This window comes from Pleuronectes platessa, chromosome 4 (genome assembly GCF_947347685.1).
Source record: "Pleuronectes platessa chromosome 4, fPlePla1.1, whole genome shotgun sequence".
In the NCBI taxonomy this organism is placed as follows: domain Eukaryota; kingdom Metazoa; phylum Chordata; class Actinopteri; order Pleuronectiformes; family Pleuronectidae; genus Pleuronectes; species Pleuronectes platessa.
Genome location: NC_070629.1, coordinates 29,245,596 through 29,267,999, shown reverse-complemented (window position 1 = coordinate 29,267,999; position 22,404 = coordinate 29,245,596). Strand labels below are relative to the sequence as shown.

The window sequence follows — 22,404 nt, the reverse complement described above, 5'->3', positions numbered from 1 at the left end:
GGAGGGATTACTCTTAAGAAGTGAGTTAAGTCCTTTTCAATTCCAGGTTAGCAGCCGGTGAACGGTAGATTTAAAGTAACTTGCTCCCTATCCTGTTGATGACACACTTTATAATTCTTTATTAGAGAAATTACAATGAATGGATGAACCTCCACAATCCTGGGTCTGGCATTCATACAGTATATGAATAATTCATGACCACATTTGTTTGAAATAACAGTAAAATCATCGCAAGGATGTTGATGAACCCACGGTAGAGAGAAAACTCAAAATGTGTTTAGTTTGTCCATTTTGAGCCACAGTAAAAACATGACGGCCACAATAGAACATAATCTGCCCCCGATATAATTATCAAGAGCTTCTTCTGCTTCTTCTTAATGAAAAGAAGAATTCGTACATTCAGGTAAATATACACGGACAACATTATCCGAACATGATTATTTTATATTCCATTTCTGCCGATGAATCCCTTTAGCCTACGTCTTATACACTGGATTTTAAAAGGGTGTGTCGTATTTCCGTGACATTGACAATTGTCTTGAAAAAAAGTTTATTCAGGAAGTGTCATGGAGTCCAGTTTGTTTACTATACCAAAAACAACACAAACTTTAGCTGGATAAAGTTTGTGCTGTTTTTGAAAGGATGACGGATTGACTCAACACTTTATTAGCACAACCAAGTGGATGTCAAAGGAGAAAGATGTGAACAGTAGAAATGTTTTATTTTTATTTTTGGTTTGATGGATGATGGTGAAGGAAACGGCTGCTGTGTTGGTGTGTGTCTGTGTGTGTGTCATGTTGGGTGTGATGTGCGAATGGGGATGAGATCATCGCCGTGTTTGAGAGTCAGCTGCTGTGTGTGTGTGTGTGTGTCACCCTGCTCAGTGTATAGCCTTAATGGTAAAGTTCGTTTCCTGGAGCTGTTTTGATCCATAGAAAATAAAAACACATAAAACCTCATAATAAACACTGGACCTGTTCTAACCCGACTGTCAGAGGGCCACTCAGGAACAAGCTCCACCATAATGGGTGGATTCAACCGCATGAGAAGTCGTGTGTAGCTGAGTAAATTACCCCTGGTGGTCCCACCTGGGTGATCTCAGCGTTAGCTTGGACAGGTTATTTATTTTTTGGCGGTATTTTTATTTCTTTATTTGAAAGCACAGTAATGGAGAGACAGGAAACGGGGAGTAGAGAGTGGGGGAACCAGCTGCTCGAGGCGTATGCACCCATGTGGTTTACACCCAAACCACTCAGCCCATTTTAGTAGAAAGCTCAGGTCCTGTGACACAGTTGAGTTATGGTTTATGATCCACTGGTTTCATAGCTTGACCCACATTGGAAACTGAGAGTCAGGACATGGCAGCTGCTGCTGTTGTGATTTGATGTATTTCTCTTTGTCTCTGTTCTTCTGATTTAGTGCAAAACTAATGAGTTATACGGGAAAAGCACAATGTTGTGTCCTCGGGCCTGCACGCGGAGTGTCTGTGCCTTAATGGCTTTATTTATCTGGATTTATAACCTGCAGCGTTTCCTCTTTGTTTCTTTGTATTTTCCAGATGTACCACTCTGACCATGGCGTCGACTTCCCCGACCTCACCTTCAACATCCCTGGCAGAGCTGCTGAGCTGGGCCCAACAAACTAAGTGTGAATACAACCATCAACACATCACACTTCTACCTTCCCCTCCGCCCGCAGAGGCCCTCCTTCAGCTGCTGCAGCTCCACTCCACCCCTCCTTCCTCTTGAATGATGGACAGCCCTCCTAAACTGTCTGGTGAGACCCTGATTGTGCATCACATTCCCCTGGTGCACTGTCAGGTGTCAGGGGGGAGACAGGGCGGCTGCGGGAGCTCACTTAAGAGGAGCAAGGCCTTCACCCCACCTGAGAACCTCGGCCTGAGTCGCACCACTTCCCTTCCCGAGAGGGACATCCTCCAGAGGGATGCTCTGCTCTACAGCAGCCTGATTCAGACCTCCAGTGACTCCTGCTCCTCCCACAACAGAGGAAGAGAGAGGAAGGGTGGCGGTAAAGGAGGCAGCACAGCGAGTGATGATTCATCAGTGACTTCCAGCAATTCAGAGGACCAGCTGATCACAGCTCACACTTTACCCAGGGCGAAACCGAGGAACAGGAATCCGTTTCGTCAGAATCCGTTCTTGCTGAATACCGACAATGACAATGATGAAGAGGAGGAGGATGATGGTGACAACCTCAGCGGTTACCTTGAGGACTCTTCCTTCCACCTCCACAGTGACACCAACTCTGCCCTCGATGTTGGGATGGCATCCTTCCGCCTGCACGACCTCGGCTTCACTTCTGAGCCCTTCCTTCTGCACAGCTCGGTGGGAGGAAGCCGACGGGAGTCCCTGAGGGCCGTAGCTTCAGATCTGTCCAACCACCTGGAAGACCTGAACATCTTAGGTCTGGACAGCCAGCGTCGCCTCGGGAGCAGCGGTTCCAACATGTCCATGGATTGTGGAGAGCAAGACTGGGGCGATGAGGAAGAAGACGAAGATCATCATATGCGCTGCGGCCGAAGCAGTAAGACGGGCTCGTACTCGTCAAGCTCCTCGACCCAACACTGCTCCTGCTGTGTATTGTCTCAGAACTACCCTCAACACTTTCCTGAAACCTTCTCTGAGCCGTTTACAGCTTGTCAGCAAGGCTACGGCAGCGACTCGTCCTGCAACAGCTCGGACGGCGTCCTCGTCAACTTCAGTGCCATTTACAACAAGATGAACAACGGCATACCGGAGAAGCCACCGGCCCCTGGACTCACCAACCTCAACAGCTCCACTGACCACTCCTGCACCTCGTCTGTTTCTGACCCAGCAGGACACCAGCGAGACTCGAGTGGAGGGGCTTTCTATTTAGACCTTCACACATCCCCAACCGAACCTCCCGGATCACAGCAACAACCCTCTTGTCTCGGCAACACCTTCCCTCTGATCCGGGAACCACACCTGTCCACCTCCTCCACGTGCTCTTGCTCTGTGGAGCACCAGGGGGCTCTGGACCTCGACGCCAACTGCAACTCCTACCACCCGCCACATTCTGGCTCGTCCGGAGACCTTGTATCCTGTCTGCAGAGCCAGGCCCGTCTGGTTGTCGCCACCCAGAACTACTACAAGCTGGTGACCTGTGACCTTTCGTCGCAGTCATCGCCGAGTCCCGTGGGCTCGTCGGTCAACAGCTGCTCCGATGAGCACAGCAAAGGAAGCCCCACCCCGACTCAGCCCAGCGAGTACTTCCTGTTCAGACAGCAAGCTGAGCAGGACGGCGTGGAAGAGGAAGAGGAGGAGGAGGAGGAAGGAGAGTCGTCTAAGGTGAGTGGACAATCCTGCCTCTCTGGTTAAAACCGTTTATAAACCATGTAACCGAAAACTACCACATGCCCAGGTCCACAAATACGAAGCTCATATACAGCTTATCAATTTAACTGATTCTAACTACGATTGTATATTGTGTGCAACCTCCCTGTGTAGCCACCTGTGTGTACACAACAGTTAGTCAATGGTACCACTTTTACACCAAAATTAGGTATATGCAGGTTTTTTTTAAACCGGGGCGATTGAGTCTTTTTTGCATTTCCAGTAGTTTTTTGGAAAAAGGAAATCACAGTTTTATCTGAAAAAAACGAATACACTTAAAAGACGTGGTATCTGATGGGGACATAGATTTGCGTACTTGCCATTATCAACCTGGTACCTTTTGCAGTATCTGAGGCATTTCTTTGAAGATCTCCAATTATAATATATTGATCTGCCAACCAAAGAAAAATTAAAATGTGTCTAATTGTCTAAAAGATACAGATTGTCTAAATTATCAGATTCAGAATATTCTCTCATTTCTACCTCAGTTTGTCCTGAGACACAGCTTGTCACAGATTGATTATCTCTCACATTTAGTTAAAGTGTTTTTATTATGACTTATTTAAGAGTAAAGAGAAGCAGTCTGACCAGGTAAGAGAAGGAAATCTAAAAACCCAGCAGGGACGAGACGGAAGTGATTCTGTCAAAATACATCTCACTCAACGAGGAAAGAAGTAATGGTCCCATGACAGTGACAATAGCTCTGACCTTAAAATAACTGTGACTGTGGCGTTAGTCGGCCGCTGTCTGGTTTTAAATCACAGCCTCAGTCTGGGGTCATCTGCTGTCATCATGTCTGAGGATTAACTCGCCACTTGTGTTGCGCTGCAGCGTTTTAACATCAGCCTGAAACACCGTGTCACAGAAAAGGTGGCTTTGAGACAGTTCGGGCCCTAAGTTCGATTTGCTCCTTTGTAAAGACTTTGACCTGTTTAATCTGATGTGTTGTCTGACATCTGTTTTGTTCTTTCTTTTCTTTCCTTCCTTGCTTTTCGTCATTCAGGAAGAAGATAATGACGACGATGAGGAGGAGGAGGAGGAGGAGGAAGAGACGAAGAATCACCAGGCGGATGTTGGGGCGGAAGCTGCTCCGGCTGTGATTGAGGGTCAGGTGTACGTCAACACCTCCCCTCCTGTGGTTGGCCGGGCCCTTATCGGAAGCGGAGCCTCTTCGGGAACTCGTCCCCGTTCGCGCAGCTACGACCGAAACCTGGACAAGTCTCCGTCTCCTCGGCTCGGATCTCTGGAGCGGATGTTGAGCTGCCCCGTCCGGCTCAGTGATGGCGCCGCCCCGACCCCGCCTCCACCTCCCCGCGTCACCTCCTTCGCAGAGATCGCCAGGAGTAAAAGAAGAAACGGAGCTACGGGGGGGTCGCCATCCATGAAGGCAGCCGCGGACCCTTTCTCCTCCACTTACTCCACCCACTCGCACTCCTCGGTGGACTTCTCTCCAATCCTGGAGCAGCGTGCGGAGGCTGACAGTCAGAGCCTGTCGCCGGCGCCATTCAGCAGATGTTACAGCCATGGCAGCATAGAGCGACACCTGGAGGGGGCGAGGGAGACGCGGGCCAAAGCTGAAGGTACGTCTCCTCAAGCTCCAGTAATCATCGGTTTTGCACATTTGGCAAAATTCATGAGGAGTTTTGTTTCTTTATCTTGAAATTAGTTCACGTCACCTCCGTCTCAAACCATGTCCGTTGGTTTGTCAGCAGAATTATGCAAAAACAGTTTCACAAATAATCAAGTTGAGTTACTTACTGACATTTATGTTTGTGAGATGTATGAGCAGAGGACCTACAAGTTCTACCGAGTGTTATTCTAGTATTTAATTGTTGAGCTAAATGAGCTAAAAGATGCTAACACGCTAACAGAGCTGTTAGAGCCTCACAGGTTCATCAACGGCCCATAGTCATGTGACTCAGTCATTTTAATCTTAATTAAACAATCACTGATCAGAGGAGCTTTAAACTTTTAGCTGTGAGATATCATCTTCTACCTCAGTTACTAATTAGTGACTTCAATTGTAAATTGACCTTCTGTCTTTTAAGAAATTGAATAAGCCTCTTTGCAGCACTGACGATCGTTCACTGAGAAGTTTGTCTCATATTATATATAAATGTATATTACACAATATTTATCTTTGAGCTGCAGCTGTTATTCTAAGATGAAGAAAACGTTTTGTATTGTACCCTAAGTATTACAAAAAACATTTAAAAACAAAACAGAGATGCAACAACATTCCCACATGTTTCTTTTGATGTTTTCTCATCGTAAGTTTGCAGTTTCGTTGTGTTTACACTGTTGCTGTGTGTCAACAAGTCGATATGTTGTGTTTGAGTGTGTGTGAATGTGTGTGTATCACCCAGCGGTGCAGAGTGTGTGTCTTCAGCTTCAGACGCACTGAAGGGTTGAACTGGGCCGAACATGTTCTGAATAACAATCGGATATAGAGAGAGGAGATGAAGGTGCAGAGAACGCCCCCCTGCTGAGGTCCACATCAGCATACTGAGCTGTGTGTGTGTGTCTGTGTGTGTCTGTGTGTGTGTCTGTGTGTGTGCCCCTGTAGGCCCAACTCGTCCCCAAAAACAATGGAAGGTCAGATAAAGTTACACAAACTCCTTTCTGCCGACATAATAAATGACGTTGCAGCTGTTTCGCTTCACTGAAAGCTAATCGTGTTTATGGATTATTAATGTCCTGATGGATTCAATTCCTACAGACTCTAAAATGACGCTGTAATAAAATAAATTTACGGTAAAATAATTTCCAAATATTCACTAATGATAACATCATTTATAATAACGCTGTTATTATTATGGTCCTGCTGCATTATCAGTTTATGTGAGTGAAGAACAGACCAACACCACCTTCACCTTATAAAGCTCAGTGTCAGCTGCCTGCTACTTATGTCCGGTATAACACACACACACACAAACACACACAAACACACAACAGGGAGTGTTCGGAATAGCTGGAATAACAGAGACAGTTATGAGTAAACACACCAGGACAGGAATGCCTCAGCTGTCTCCTTTCACTGGTTATACAAACTGGAATTCCCTAAATCATTTCTTATTTCAATACAAATTCTCCTTCATGCAAACTCACTGTGCAGCTTCTTCTTGTGTTTTATCTCAGAAAAACAAACCAGCTTCATGTTGTGCTGCATCATATTAACACCATCATTAATTAAAAGCTTTTTCCTTTAAAATCCTTCAAACCAGCTTCTTAGGAAGTAAATCATCCTGCCCTCAGGTCAGCGGCCTCCACCTGTATTATTTTCTGCTTCATTTACTCACATTGTTAATGTCAGTCCTGTAACTGGAGAACTAAATGAACCTGGTGTCTGCAGAGTGGATTGACTGTGTGAAGCTCAGTCTGCAGGAATGTGGATATTCATTCCTCCACCCAAAGACTCTTTACCCAAAGAAAGTCCCTCAGTGGAAAGAGCTCATGAAACTAAATTCAATCAAGCTGCACCAAGTTACTCACACTCATAGATATCAAATCCTTAAATATGACAAGATCAAGAATCTCTTGGACAAAATAATACAAAAGTCATATTGTGCAATATCAAAACAAAGTGGTACAAATATCCCTGGATCCGACCGCTTTGTCATGATCTGAAACAGAATCAGCTTCAAAACGTCCACATCTTTCCAAATCATTTGTTTAGCATTGAATCAGCTGGGATGTATTGTGATATTGAAAAATATACAGAAATTATGAGACTTTAAATTGATGGTTTCAGGATATGATCATTAGAGTAATTTATTATTGATACATAAACCTGCAGCGGTTTTCAAGTAGAGAATGGATTCCATGTTTTTATGGCTTGAAGCTTTTCAGTCGACGATGTGGAAGTCGGGGGGGTCGTCCCTGAAAACAAGGCGTGTCTCACCTGAGTCTGAAAAACATGCTCTTCACTTTGTCTCCACACACACGGAGATGGTTAAATGTTATAATGAGAGGCTGCGCCGCATCGCACAGCAAATATATTATTCATCAGACTTGACATCAGTCAGCTGCAGCACACAGGCCTCTTTAAAAGCCTCAGGGAAGCAGCTCGCCCGCTAATGATGCTGACATGATGCTGTGAAAAAGAAAAGGTCTGCAACCGCCTGATGGAGGAGAAGAGATGGAGGGAGAGAGGGAGGGAGGCAAGGAGGGAGGGAGAGAGAGAGAGAGAGGAGAGGGAGGAAGGAAGGGAGGGAGGGAGAGAGAAAGAGAGCGAGGAAGGGAGAGAGAGAGAGAGAGAGGGAGGGAGGGAGGGAGAGAGATGGAGATGGAGGAGGGTGCAGAGAGGGAGGACGAGGGATGACGGAGCAGATAGAGGAGAGACGGGGAGGGAGCGTTTCTTTTCTCCATCTCCAATGTGGGCTGAGGCTCGGTAGGTGTGTGTGTGTGTGTGTGTGCCTCCCCTCCGTCATGTGTCCACAGCACCTCCTGTGGCCATAAGGCAGTACAGCACCCAGCTCAGGTGACATTGGTGGGTTGGCATTAGGGAACGACAAACAGCTTGCGCAACACTGCTGAAGTCACAAACACATACACACACTGTGTCACACACACACACACTCTGTCACACACTGCACTGGGATCACACACATCCACACAAACACGCACACACTGGTAGAAAACAGAATAAGGCCTCCTTCTCCTTGCTGGTGTCTCCTGACTGCAGAGCCTCCAGGTCTAGTCTGTGTTTGTTGTGTGTTTTGTGTGTTTCTGTGAACGCGCTTGTGTGTGTGTGTGTGTGTATTTCTGTGTGCATGTGGGGGAGCGGTCAGACTCTCTAACACTGGTCGATGGTGGACGGTGATAACAGACCTGTTCAACCCTGTGACTCATGACTGGGCAGTTTTCTGCTCGTCTGTATTTCAGGTTTCATTTTCAACCTTCGTGTTTGTGCAGTTTAGTCAGAAACGATTCATCGATTAATGAATCAGGTTTCACCTCCTGACATGTTAATGTAATATTCTATCTCTGTAATTTAAACATCTCAGTGCTGTTGGTTGGACAAAGTCATTTTAACTGTCAACTTGTATTTTAGAAAATTGTTATGGGACTTAATTTAGACATTTTATATGAAAACAAAACTTCCCAAACTTTCTCAACTTCAGACTCTGAGGCCGACAACCTGATTCGTACATTCACCAGAATGTAGCACAACAGTGAAGTGAAGGCAGCTCTATTGTTTCAATGTGAACAAGCTGTCAAATGGTTGTTCTGTAAAACCAATAAATAGTCATCACAAATATTCGTAATGTTAATATTAATCAAAATAACCACGATAATATTATGTTTTTAAATGTCTTTGAGCACCTTCACTATGGGAAACACTGCACTAATATAAAATTAATTATCAGTAATGTAGTTAAACTTAGTTTGCCCTGTGAATTAAAGCCTGAACTGAGAAGAGACCAGTATATTAGGTACACCCATGTAAACCTAATTCACTCTAATGACTTGAAACACTCATTTGAAGGTAATGATGGGGAAAGTTATGGAGGCGGCAGATTGGGGTGCTCGTGAATTATATTGTTCTATTCTAAGAGGTATTTCTTATATTGTGTTTTTTAGATGCAGCTTATTTTAAATACTTTGTTTGCTTTGATTTAGTTTACCTGTTCTGACTGAGTCATGAGATAAAAGATGGATTATTGAAGCATTTCACAAAATCTTTTGATGAAATATGACAAAAAGAGGGCTGGACTCAATAAATACTCCGTCCTGGACATGATTTATTTATTTTGAACATTTGTTAAAGTTCACTCGCTTAAATCTAGATATCTTGATTTTAATTATAATCATTTGTGAAATAGAAACGTAACCTCTTCCTCTCCTCTCCACCAGGGGGCCTCTCCAGCTCATCAGACACTCCTCCGGCGGTGGTCCGGTACACCCTGGACCAGCGGCCCACCACCCTCCCCATCCAGCCCTTCACCTTCCACCACCAGTTTGCCTCTAAGCCCCCGCAGCCCAAGCCCCTGCTGCCCCTGCTCACGGGTTACGTCTCAGGGATGCAGGCTCGCTCCAGTTCTGGTTCTGGATCCGGCTCTGGTTCTGGTTCTGGTGGTGTGGTGGGGGATGATGGGGAGGATGCGGCTGAAAATGTGCGCAGTTACCAGGGGGCTCTGGCCGGGGAAGCCCCTCCCCCTGGATCAGTTCGTCCCTCTCCTCTCGGGAGCTACTCCCCGGTTCGCCTCCAGGGGGCGCCCAGCTCTGGGACCTGCTCCACCTGCAGCCCCAGCCCCCAGCCGCCCCACAGCCCCTCCTGCCCGCTGTCAGCCGGCTTCAGCCCCCTGCACTCCCCAAAACAGGGCGGGGGTTCAGCACGGTCACCGTCGACCCCTCCGCCTCCATCGCTGGGGGTGAAGAGGGGGGCGGTGCCACCGATGCTGCCGGCGGTGCAGGGACACTGCTTCCACCGTGGAGCTCCGACCAGTTTACCAGCGCTGCACAGTGACATGCTGAGTCCACTGGGATGTGTGGACTCTGGGAAACACGGCGAGGGAAGCAAAGGCTCTGGAGTCAGGGCACAGAATGGTAGGTTCCAGAAATTATTAATATTATTATTATTCATGTTGTGTATAAAGTAAAAGCTGCTGGTGCTCTGGGAGATGAAAGTCACATTTTAAATGTTGACAAACTCCAACAATATTTCCGTTAAGATCTCGAGCCTGGTTTGGTTCAAAAGGCATTTAGCATTATTTTTATTATATATAACTTCTTTGATCTTTGTTTTGTTTTCACATAATGAGGATCAAATTATGTTGAGTTGCTCCTTTTGTGTAAAAAAGTCAGAGTGAGTCCATGAGAGAAACCAGCAGGACAATGTGTGGAAGCTTCCCAGTGAGCGAGTGGACGTGTGGACGAGGTTTCTAACACGTGACGTGAAACTGGAAGAACACAAATATCTCAGGATGAAGAAGAGGAGCCGGACACGTAGAGGACGAAGACGTCAACTTGGACAGACGAGGAGATTCCAGATGTTCTGGTGATGAGGGCCGACGCCGGTGTGGATGAGCTGTAAACAACAACACTGATCTTTCCACAGCAGAGTTTATACATCATGTCCCGCCTCCTGCTGCTCTACAGGCTCCGCCCCTGCTGCTCTACAGGCTCCGCCCCTCACCTGGATGTTCCCCACATGTTCCTGTTTAAAGGAGTCGGACCTAACAACCTGCTGCGGCTGCTTCACAGGACAAACTGTAAAAGCAGGAATGAGCTTTTACAGTTTGTCTGCCCTCTCTGTGTCTGTGCTCCTGTTCTGTTCTTCATGACTTTACATCTGATCTCTAAACTCTGGATTTCCTTCCTGTTTTGATTCCGATTTTTTTTGTCAATTTTAGAAAATGAAACATTTAATTTTGATCGTTTTTGTGACGTTTTCACTTCACGTCACAGATATGAATTAAATGTCTTTTTAGAAGTTTCTCTTATCTTTCTCTCTTTTTCTCTGTCTTCCCTCCTTCATGCATGGACTATTATCTTCTTCACCTTATCCTCATCTTCCTCTTCTTTTACCCCAAACATCTCATCCATCCATCTTCTCAATAAACCACCATCCCCCCCCATCCGCCATGATCTGAACACCCCCCCCCCCCCCCCCCCCTCCCTGACAGCTCACCACCTCTCTCCTCAAGCCCTCAAATGGAGGGAGTACCGCCGGCGAAACCCACTGGGGCTGGAGAGGGTCTCCGGCGGTGGATCTGTCCTGTCCAGCAGCACTGACACCCGAAGGGGCGGGGGGACACGGCCTGCCAGGCGCAACGTGTTCGATTTCCCAGCGGCGCCCTGTGGCTACACGCTGGGACGGATTAATGGTGCCAATTGTCTTATTGTCAGAATTATGACGATTTATAAAAGTGTTTTTTTCCTCCACGTTACACCTGCAGATCCTGAAAATGCTTCGACTTGATGTGTGTCGATGTTGTGTTGTGTCTTATTGTGTCTCTGCGTGTGTGTCTCCGCAGCCGGCCAATCAGCTAAGCTCCAGCAGAGCTACACCGATTTCCTGCCGGACTATTTCTCCATGACCGAGAAGCCGCCGGAGGAGTTCTGCCTCTCCCCCGACGCCTCCTCTTCATCATCCTCCCGCTCTTCCTCACAGTCCCACATCACTGTGGACCTGTCGCTGAAGAGAGGTGAGCCCTGCTACTTGGTTATAAATAATCTCTCTCTCTCTCTCTATATATAAATATATATATATATATTAGAAAGAGGTTGTAACTCGCTGCCTTCATTCACTCAGCGACTCTGTATTTGTGGAGCATCTCTTTTCCACATGAACTTTTAGAAGCGAATGAATTTAATCACTTTATCAAAGTAATTTAAAGTTCAGAAAGATAAGTGTCTGAACTTCATCCTGATTGAACTCAAGCCTTCAGACTAGTATGACACTAGTGCAGAGTTATACATACAGTCCATACTCTCTGTATTACTACATGTATTTATTTCTCTATTTCTGAGGTTTATAGTTGTGTGATTATCTGATCAATTGCCTCTGTCTTTATATATCAGTTTTCTGATCTCAGCCAATATGAGCCTGTCGCAGATATCTCCTTATCTGTGTTGGCGATATGAAAACTAGTTTTCTACAGAATAAACGATATGCAGTCACGTGATACCAGGTTATAAAGCTATTGATGCAGTGCAACATCGTAAAAGTTAAAGTTAAAATGACCAGAAAACTGATTTTCAGTGGTTGCTTCTATAACTGTCTCTCTCCGATGTTAGAAACGACCTGTAGTTGAATCTCAGTGGAGAATCAAATCCACCGCATGTCCACACGGTGTGGGTGAGGGTGATGATGTTTCACCAGAGAGACGTCCTCTGTGTGAAGAGGCCACTCGACAGTGAGGAGCCTCATTAGAGGCCTGTTGAAGAAGCAGGGGGTCGTAAGACATCCTTCATGAGGAGCATCCAGGTTTTACTCCCTAACTGCTGAAGTGTCCTCGAGCAAGACACCATTAACTGAACCTTTCTCACCCTGACTTCAGATATAACCTCCAAGAGGTGTGTTTTTATCCATCAGCAGCCAAGAGACACAGTTTGTTATTAATCTATAGGTAACTTTATCTTTTACATTTTATTTCTAGAAACACCTTCAGGGAATTTCTTAAATTTAGTTCATTCACTTCACCTGATTAGAACTTTAGAGGTCAAAGGTTGAGGTTCATGTTTGGTTTTCCTCTCTCTCTCTCTCGTCAGCTTTGGTGAAAGCCGTGAACACAGCAGTGGATCTGATTGTGGCTCATTTCGGAACCAGTCGAGATCCAGACGTGAAGGTGAGTGTTCATCAGTGGTTGATTAATGTTCTTTAAAAGAAACAGTATTAGAATGATTGAGTTAAAAGCAGGTGAAGTGCAGAGATCTCACAGACAGATGGCGCCAGAACTCTGACCTGAGTTCCTCTTAGTCACGGCTGGTGTGACATGTGATTAAAGGAAAGATTTTGATTTCAGGTGTAAACTGCTATAAATATATACTTTATATATTATATCATTACAGTCTTTTTACCTTATAACAGTGTTGCATCAGTGTGTCAGTGAATCTGTAACAGTCATATCTTTTCTTTGGATTGTTATTGATCTGTTGCTTGATTTTATTTTTGAAAGAACCAGGCAACAATCACTGCTTTTTAATATGAGACATTTAATTTGTCTCTTGTGAGTTTGTTTTTTATCTCGGAGCCAATAAGACGTTAAACAAACGAGGCTCCAGATAAATCTCAGAGCAGAGAAGCAGATTCAGAGAATCGGTGAATTAAATTTGTTTCTTTCTTAAGCCTAAATGCAAAGTTCCATATCTTGACATGTCCCTCTACTTTCCCTGTATCCCTCGTAATGTTTCTCCAGGCGAAGCTGGGGAACAGCTGGGTGAGTCCCAACGTGGGGCACCTCATCCTGAAGTACCTGTGCCCGGCCCTGCAGGACGTGCTGCAGGACGGCCTGAAGGCCTACGTGCTGGACCTGATCATCGGGCAGCGGCGCTGTCAGCCCTGGAGCCTGGTGGAGGCCTCCACTCAGCTGGGTGAGGAGGAGCAGGAGATGAATATCTGTTTACCGACACGCGACAGTTACTGGATCATGATTAAATTAGAGAACAAGCAGCCTGTCATGCGTGTGTGAGTCTCTCCGTTTGTCTCCGTCAGGCCCGTCCACTCGTGTCCTCCACAGCTTGTTCTCGAAGGTGAGCCAGTTCTCCGAGCTCAGCAGCCACAGCATGAGGATGAACTCCTTCATCTTCGGTCTGCTCAAGTGAGTCACTTCTCCTTTTAGTCAGTTTCCTCTTTCACTGGGAAAACGACTGAGAACCTGGAAGTTAGAATATTCAAGAAGTTCAGTAAAATGGTCAAAATGATGTTTTTTCAGTTCAGGACTTTCCTCCAGTGACCTGAGGCGTTGGGGTTAGGGTTGTGCGTCCGTTTCACTCTTGTCAACACAATGTCACAAAAACCCCTTGAGGGAATTTCCTCAGTTCAACTGATTAGATCTTTGTTGGTATAAGGTCACAAGTTTAACACATTATCTTAAAAAACGCCTTAAGGGGATTCCTTTAATATTTGGCTAAAACGTCCACTTACGATGAACTGATTAGATTGAGGTGGAGAAAGGTCTCGCCGGCTTCCTGCTGTTATCTTTAATATTCAATGTTTGACTTATCGTCTATTTCAGCCTGAAATCTTTGGAGTTCTGGTTCAGTCACCTCTACACACATGAAGGTGAGATAACGTGTGCGTTGTTTTTCATCTTCAAACACCTCTTGAATCTTGAATCCACCTCTGATTCTTTTTTCTGTTTCCCTTTCCTCAGATATCATAGCAGCACACTACAGCCCGTGGGGTTTCCTTCCCCTGTCGCAGGGCGCCTGCCAGCCTCTCTTCGAGGAGCTCCTCCTCCTGCTGCAGCCGCTGTCGCTGCTCCCCTTCGACCTGGACCTCCTGTTCGAGCCGCACCTCCTCCAAAAGGGCCAGGAGCACCTGCGTCGCAAGGAGCAGCTGTGCTCTGCGGGCCAGAGCGTCGACCAGTCGGCTCGCTCCACCTTCCAGCTCATGCGAGGGTGGAGCACCACCGTGAGCGAAATGGTCAGAGACTCGAGCGGCGAGCTGAAGAAGGAGAGGGCGGGGCTGAGGCGGGAGGGAACGTGGCCGAGGATGGAAGGAGCCAAGTCCAGAAGGGAGGGGTGGGGGTTCAAATCCAGTGTGAGGAAGGAGGGGGAGGCAACGGAGAGCATGACAGCTGGACCTGTTAGCAGACAGTCGACGATGGAGGTAGGGTTTTCCAATCTGTGGAAGGAGAGGGGGATGAGTGAGGAGAGGGTGAAAGGTGTGGGCCAGGAGAGCCAGGGAGAAGGGGAGGATGGACAAGAGAAGGACGGGAGGAAGACAAAGGAGAGGGATCCGGCTGACGAAGGGCGTCAGTTGCAGGACAGACAGGCGGGGTGGTGGTACCAGCTCATGCAGTCCTCCCAGGTCTACATCGACCAATCCACGGAGAAGACCAAGTTCGTGAAGACCGAGAAGAGGAAGAGATCATCGGAGAGACGCCAGGGCCGGCTCCCGCCCACCAGGGAGGGCGTGGTGGAGGGGGCGGAGTCAAGCCAAGAAGGGGAGGGCTGCAGGAGCAGGAAGAGCAACAGCAGCTCCAGCGAGGAGTCGGGCGGACCCCGGGGGGGGAGACCCTCGTGGATGGGCAGCCCCCCGGAGTCTGTTCTCAACCAGGAGAAGGAGACGAAACCTGTGGAGGTCACGGGCCCCAGGGCCCCGGCTGCAGCCCAGCTGGAGAGCCCCTCACAGGGACAGGGCCTGCGTTGGGGCAGGCTCTTCGGAGCGAGTCTCGGTTCTCCTTCCAGAGCGGAGGCAGCTGAGCAGAGGGCGAGAAGTCAGAGGAGCAGGTGGGTTCAGACTCTGAAGAGCTTTACAACAAGAGACATCAAAAACACAAGTTCACACATTATCTCCCACAAGTTACTGGAGGGAGGTCAGAGTGTTTTCCTGGGATTTGTCGCAGCTGAGATGAATACAGAATTATTAGACTCATCTTTGAACCTCAAGTCTCAACCTTAATCTAATTCTTCTTGTCCTCCGTCCCTCAGACCTCCGTCGGGCTGGCTCGGTCTGGACATGTCCGTCCTCGACCTCGTGGCCCAGACGATCGGAGGCAGCGTGAAGAGGACGGAGCCTCTGACTCCTCCCACCCAGAGCACACCCCCCCCACCGAGGACCACCAAACCACCTGAAGCCAAACGACAGCCTCTGTGGTGAGCGAGTCGTCCTGATCCGTCAAACACGTGTTCCTCAACTCATCCAGTTTCATACTTCAAAATGAAGCTATAGAACAACAATATAAACTTTATTTTATGAAATAAAACAACAGATTTCATGGCTTTATTATTTGTATATGTTTTTTATATCATTATCGTTTTCTCATTCTACAAGTTTAGTGTCAGAATGTTTTTCAACTCATTTTTAATTCAAGTGCATTTGATTTGTTTGAAAGATGCTGTATTAATAAGGTTTGATTGATCAAATATAAGGAATTAAAGTACATGTCATGTGTGAAGGTAGTTAAAGTGTCCACAGTTTTTTTTAAATCAAATATATTTTCATCATTTGGAAAGAATTTGCATTTTAAAGAACAGATGATTAGAAAAGAAAATATTCGTCACAGTTTCAGCCCAAAAACCAAAGTTTAAATCCAACAAGACAAAGAAGAAATGCAGTAAATTAACAGAACTGAGGAGCTTTGTTTAATCAGATGTGTTTAAGACTCATCTCTCATCTGTCCTCTCCTGGTTCCTCAGTGAAGTCCGGGCTCTGTGCCACCACATCGCCACCGAGCCCGGCCAGCTGAGCTTCAACAAGGGCGACGTCCTGCTGGTCCTGAGCAAAGCCGATCCCGACTGGCTGCTCTGCTCCCTGGGCTCCACCCGGGGGCTGGTTCCCATCATCTACGTCACCCTGGACAGCATGGACGACAGCCAGGACGCCGCTGGTCTCTGCTGAGCCGCAGCCGAGACCGAACAAAGTAAAAGACAAAGACAAACAGCTCCGGACACACGGGGAAAAATCTGCTCTCTGAAAAAAGGGAAAACTGAAAATAAACATATGACGTTGTACAGACATATGCAAGGGAAGCATGCAGCCTCCAACACGGACTCCCGTCGACTCCAAGGCTTCAACCGAGACATGTACGCATGCAAACATCCAAACAAAACAACCAAAAGACCCGATCAACAAAACAAACCCAAAGACTCTGGAAGACACTCTTCTCTCTCTCAAGTGACACAAGTTTAAAAACCCGTGTGAACAACATCCATCTTTACTTCCAACTAAACAAGGAGGGCCGACACACGTATGATATATATATATATATATGCTCTGCACCACGCCTAGCTGCACTTTGCCGTACCGTCTTTACTTTCACAGCGCTGCGCCGCACTCTGAACACAGTTTGGTTCGATGTCCCGTCGCTTGCTTCGTGCCGACTGACGACTTCAATTCACGTAGAATCTGCAAATCCTTATTCTTTTACTTTTTCAGGTGAAGATTCAAGATGGTTGTAAAAGCAAAACTTGTTCCACCTCTGCAGACGTGTGTTTGTTTTCGGCAAATTGTTATTCTTATGATTATGATCAGAGGATAAAACCTCGCTGATGTGTTTTTAGACGCCTGTTTAACTCGGGTGAAAGAGTTTTTTTATTCCACATCTGTCGTCCCTGATCACTGCTCCTGCTTCTGTGGAGAAGAAGCGATGGATGATTCTTCTTCCTCTCTGCTCATGGCTGGGTCGAGCAAATGGCTGATGTGGTTTTGGAGCATTTAAACTATCTATCGCCCCTAAAATCTGATCTCTAATCTCATCTGAAAACACGAAATGCTTCAGTGCAGTTTGATCAGTCCGCCTTTCGTTTTTGTAAATGCAAAAATTTGACTTCCCAAGGCAAGTATCTAAATGCACAGAAAACAGGGGAAGACGTCCAATGAGCAGTGGTGATGTCTTTGCACGTCCCCCAAGGATGTTGGGTTTTCTCCCGTCTGTTCAACTACTGAACACGTTTCCTCGAAACTTGCTGGAAGGACAGAACGAGAAAGAATTCAATTTAGAGGCGAATCCAGGATTTTTCTTTAACTTCCTTTAATATTGAAAAGTTTTAATTTTTTGTCATTTTCATCAAGTCCCGAGCAATTTAAGCAAGAGTCGTTAATCCTGGAAAAGCTGGCAAGGACTTATCAGTTGAAATGATCGATGCGCTCTCCTGAGTGTGATTCTGGTTTTTGAAAATGTATTGCTCATTACTTTTTGCATTTAGAAAAATGGGGTCGGTGATCTTATTTATGCCTTAAAGCGCTTGAGGCCCAAACACTCGTCTTGACGTTACAGTTTATTTTATATAATACATCTACGTGGATGTTTACTCTGGACTTCAGAGTGTAGTGGAGAAACAGAGGCGTGTTCTGTGGTGATATTTTTTGACGTCTAAAGGGAAACCCGTCCTGTGCTGGGACGTACACGGTGTAAAATGTGGCCTTAGGTTCTTAATGAGTTGACCGTGAAGTACAACTTAAGGCAATAGAGTGTAAACAGACGCGCGGTCCAAACATATTACACATTAAAAACAGGTGAAATCAATGTACATTTATTAAATAAATGAATGCTTGTGTAGTTTTTGAAAAACTTACATGGGATATAATTCTTCCATTTTGTTTATTTTTTTCCCTCTTGGTTGCATTACTGTACAGTTTTTATTTGTATGTATAATTTTTTTTTTTTTTAAATTGAATTTCACCAAAATGATTTTAATATTTAATTCTCGCTGAAGTGTAAATATATTTAAACCCTTCAGTGGTTAATTTCTGCCATAGATCTATATGTGTACATGTTATTAATGCATTTCCTGTTTCATACAGGAAGCGAGTATAAGCTTTAGATTCAGTGCTAACAACCTGCGGACTGGAAATGAGGTGTGGCTGGTGGCCGGAGCAGAAAGACACGATCACACCCTTAGAGACGAGGAGGAGAAGACAGATTCGCTTTTTGATTTGAGTTGTGAGTCGTCGGGTTTCTCTCGCTCTGTAAATACCGTCAGCGACCCTGCTCTTCTCTCTGTGTCCAGGATATAGGATGTGTACGACCTTATCAAACTACTGTGGATGTTCAATAACAAAGTGCTCACGTGATCACAAACCTGCTCCTGTGTCTTTTGTCCTCAACGCACTCTCCACAAAAAGCTTTTCACAGTTTGTTTGTTTGTCAGCAGAATTATATAAAAGCTACGGAACAGACTTCCATGAAACTTGGTGGAAAGATTGGATATGAACCAAGAAAGACTATATGATATGTTGTTATGAAAAACTAAAAAGACATCAAATCAATCATCTTATCTCCAGCATTGATGAGATTCAAAGAAAGCAAACAGAAAAATAAAGATTATTTACTTTAGATTCACAAACAAAGAACCAGAGACATTGGCAGGATTGACAGGAAACTCGTTTTATTCTGAAAATGCTCAACAATCATTTGAATCCATCCCAACACTCTGCAGCTGCCTGAGGAGTTCACCTCTTCACAGTTTGATGAGACACACACGCACTCATTCACATTTTGTATTCCTCACTCCTTTTTTTCTCAAACAAAAATGCCTAAAATAAAATTTTAAATTATATAAAAACTCACTTTTTAATTTATATTTTTTCCACTCGAAACAGAAATGTATGTAACAACACAAACGTACAAAAATAGAGAAATGGCTGTTTAGTATAAGAAGTAATTGCCTCAATATAATGATTTATTATTTAAGTTGGTTTGAGTCACTGCGTCTCCTCCCTGACTCGGAGCGGCCCATTGCTGTCGTCAAGGTGGCTGAAGGGGTCAGAGGTCAAGCTTGCTTCCCTTTGGCCGAGCGTTTGCTCTGTTAACAAAACAAAAACACAGTAAATTCACCGGTGCTATGATTGTAAGTTTGCAGCTTTATTAAAACACTTTGAGATGTGAGGTCAGAGCAGCCGAGTTCCGGTACCTTGCAGTTTCCCCTGCAGCGCTCCTTCAGGCGGTCCACGTGGCTCATCACCTTGTGGACCCAGGGTTCGTGGGCGGGGACACAGAGCCTCCGGCCACGTCTGGTCAGCAGGCTGCAACGACACCAGGTCATTTAGGTCAGGTGGATGAAACCCCCTGCTGGTTAAACCTATTAAACACAGACTGAACTCACATGGTAGCATCGATAGAGCAGCCGTGTCCTTTGATCTGATGACTGTAGTCCACGATCAGCCGTCGCTCTATCGCCTTGTTCCTGACGCTCAGGCAGCAGTCCATGGGCATCTGAGCTAATGTCACTGAACCACAGAGAAGAAGAGATCAGTCTGACTTTCAACCTATAAGATGATTTACAGCTTTATCCCTCTGTGAGCTCAGGGTGTCGTTGTTCCACCACAGCACAACGTTCACAGTGCTGCTGAACACAGAGGAGGAGGAGCCACTTTCTGTCAGAGCCATTGTAAGCAACTCACAAAGTTGATGTTATTATATACAAACCATTTATACAACCACTATTTAGATGCAGAAGCTCTTCTGTTTATGAGGTTATTAAGAGTACGCTGCTGTGTGTGTGTGTGTGTGTCTTTTATTGAGATCGGTCATAACACACAGTTTCAAAACAGCTTCTAATCAGAGTTTATCTCTAATTCTTTGGCCCCTGCCTCGTAAAAAACAAATTTTTAAGGATTTAAATGCATCATCAGAGACTAAAATACAATAAAAAAGTTTTTAATTCTTGCTCTAATGTTTAAAAAGCATTTTAAAGCATTGTAAAAGTATCTGGAGAGAGTTGCAATAATTAGCCGATCCATCAATTTATCTAACGACTGTATTTGCTCCAAAAGTCTGAGAAGGAAATGAGTCAGAAACTTGCTCAAGGGCACATTGTCGGCACACAGACACACACACGCACAATGTCACTTGTAATTCAGAGTTAATCTTGAACTTCCACCTACAGTTCTACTGAACAGAGGGAAACACCGGCAGCTTCTCTCTGCAGCCTCAGTGTGTTTAAAAGTAAAAATCATTATTACATAATGTTTATTTGAAACATATTTTAAGACATTAACTGAAATTAATTTGATTTCTGTCTGGGTTTATTCAGATTAAAAGTTAGTGGGTGTAAGCTGTGAAGAGAAGCAGAGGAAGCAGCTGCTTGTTTCTGGAGCCGTGCCGAGTGGATTTGTTTGGATCCTTCACATCCTGTTATCTCTGTAAACACACAACTTAAGACGATTTCACGGGTCTTTTCACTGCTTCGGAGAGATGAGCAGATTAAAGTGTTAGTTTGTAGTAAAAAGAGATGAGCCTCACCTGTGCAGTAGCAGCTGATGAAGAAGATGCAGAAGAAGAGCTTGGAGTCACCCCACAGAGCCATGTCTGGTCGCTGAGCTGGTGAAGTCGTCCCTGAGGCTCAGTGGTGACAGACTGGATGTGTGTCAGTGTTTATATACACGACACTGTCCACTTGGTTTCACTTTTAATATTACAGGCCACTCCTCTGACCCCCCCCCCCCCTCTTAAATCTCAACCTCATCTCCAGTCCAGCTCAGGTCTTGACCCCTCCCAACATGAAGGGAAAAGTCCCTCTTCTCTTTCTTTTATCGGTTCCCAGCCTTTGTCAAACAGGCTCGGCTGCTCGGAGGGAACAGGAAACGTTTGACACGGGTCACAAACACACTAATCTCTGAACACACACACAAAACACACTTTCTGATTTAACTCTGCGGTGACCATACGTCCCTCATGGGAGTTCATCAGGTCAGGTTTGTGATTTCCACCCCCGCCTGGAGAACTTAGATACGAATAACAAACGTTTGAATAAGTTGCACTGTGGCAGATCATGGACTGTTGAGTCCAGGCCCCCCCAACTCACAGACAGACCGGGGTATAGGTGAGATTTGGGATGGGATCGAGACATTGGCTTGGAGGGTCGACTCTGGAACCCCCCCCCCCCCGGGCACCACTGACACAGGAGCAGGCAGGACATCACCTGTGAACTCAGGAAAAGATGTCAGCAGGGACCCACGACAAAGGAAAAGACAAATCATGAGTGTGGACGGACATCTCATGATCCGGCTGCAGGCGTGACAGGGCATTGTTTGTGTTGCTGGGCAGGGGCGTTGCAAAAGGGTGGGCAAGGTGGCTGACTGCCCCTGGCTCTGGTCAGCGGGGTCTCCATCCGGACCCCGTGTTGTCCACGTCCTCTTCTGTCCTCCAGGGGACCCCTTGAAAATGTCCAGACTACCCGGTTCAACGTCATCAGAAACTGGATCCGGTAGAAGCTATCGGCTGGGGGACAGGAGCAGACAGATCAGTTTGAATGAGCTGCAGCCTGAAGGCACGTTAGAGGCTTAAAGGCCCTGACGCAGTCTACTGGATAAATGTTATCAGATTTAAAGGTAAAGGTAAAGATTGCTCCACTGGAACCTTTGCAGGGAACTTGTTTTTGACTCATAAACCAGTCGCTCAGCCTCGGTGGTTTCACCAGAAATGAGACAAAACAAAACTCAAAGCAAAAACAAACTCTTCCCATGTTTATTTACTCTCATGTGAAAGACAAGCGACAGCAGCGACTGTAGTGGAACTGATTCCACAACATTGGCATAGTGGGTCTGTATTGAGGAAGTGCTGAGCAGTTGTGTCTTTGTGTTGACATAAACTTCACCAATATCTAATTTGCTCTCTATCACATTCACTTTGCTTTGACGGCTTTATTGCATCACCAGAGCAAATGTTTAACTGTGTTCACTAATGGGCTGAGAGCCTCTGAAGAGAAACTCTCTGTTTCTTGTAAACCGCTCTGGACGTTTGCCCACTGGGTTCACTCTCTTGGATTTTCCCTGCTCAACCAGTTACAGGAAAAAATTTGCGGAGGAAAAAACTGGCAGGAAACCAAATGGTAACTGATCCAAGTGTGACATCCTGCCAAGTGTTGAAATGAGCACAGTGAGTTTCGTCTTCCCTGAGGTTGAGGTTAGGTTAAT

General features: G+C 45.8%; 2 protein-coding genes across 3 annotated transcripts in view; one reads left to right on the top strand and one right to left on the bottom strand.

The window, feature by feature from the left end:
• Positions 1-19,243, top strand: part of rusc2 (RUN and SH3 domain containing 2) — a 30,630-nt gene extending 11,387 nt beyond the window's left edge. For both annotated transcript variants that reach the window (XM_053419934.1, XM_053419935.1), the window contains exons 2-12: positions 1,559-3,329; positions 4,378-4,954; positions 9,231-9,923; positions 11,354-11,524; positions 12,591-12,667; positions 13,238-13,412; positions 13,534-13,639; positions 14,057-14,103; positions 14,195-15,275; positions 15,477-15,641; positions 16,185-19,243. In XM_053419934.1, the coding sequence (XP_053275909.1) occupies positions 1,749-3,329; positions 4,378-4,954; positions 9,231-9,923; positions 11,354-11,524; positions 12,591-12,667; positions 13,238-13,412; positions 13,534-13,639; positions 14,057-14,103; positions 14,195-15,275; positions 15,477-15,641; positions 16,185-16,386 (4,875 nt within the window). In that variant the 5' untranslated portion in view covers positions 1,559-1,748 and the 3' untranslated portion in view covers positions 16,387-19,243. The remainder of the gene's footprint in view (positions 1-1,558; positions 3,330-4,377; positions 4,955-9,230; positions 9,924-11,353; positions 11,525-12,590; positions 12,668-13,237; positions 13,413-13,533; positions 13,640-14,056; positions 14,104-14,194; positions 15,276-15,476; positions 15,642-16,184) is intronic.
• On the bottom strand, positions 18,854-20,892 carry LOC128437725 (C-C motif chemokine 19). The gene is made up of 4 exons (XM_053419936.1): positions 20,732-20,892; positions 19,593-19,716; positions 19,401-19,512; positions 18,854-19,292 (listed from the first exon to the last, which is right to left on the bottom strand). Exons 1-4 carry the CDS (start codon positions 20,793-20,795, stop codon positions 19,260-19,262), a joined length of 333 nt encoding a protein of 110 aa, XP_053275911.1. The 5' UTR covers positions 20,796-20,892; the 3' UTR covers positions 18,854-19,259.
• Positions 20,893-22,404: the final 1,512 nt, after the last annotated feature.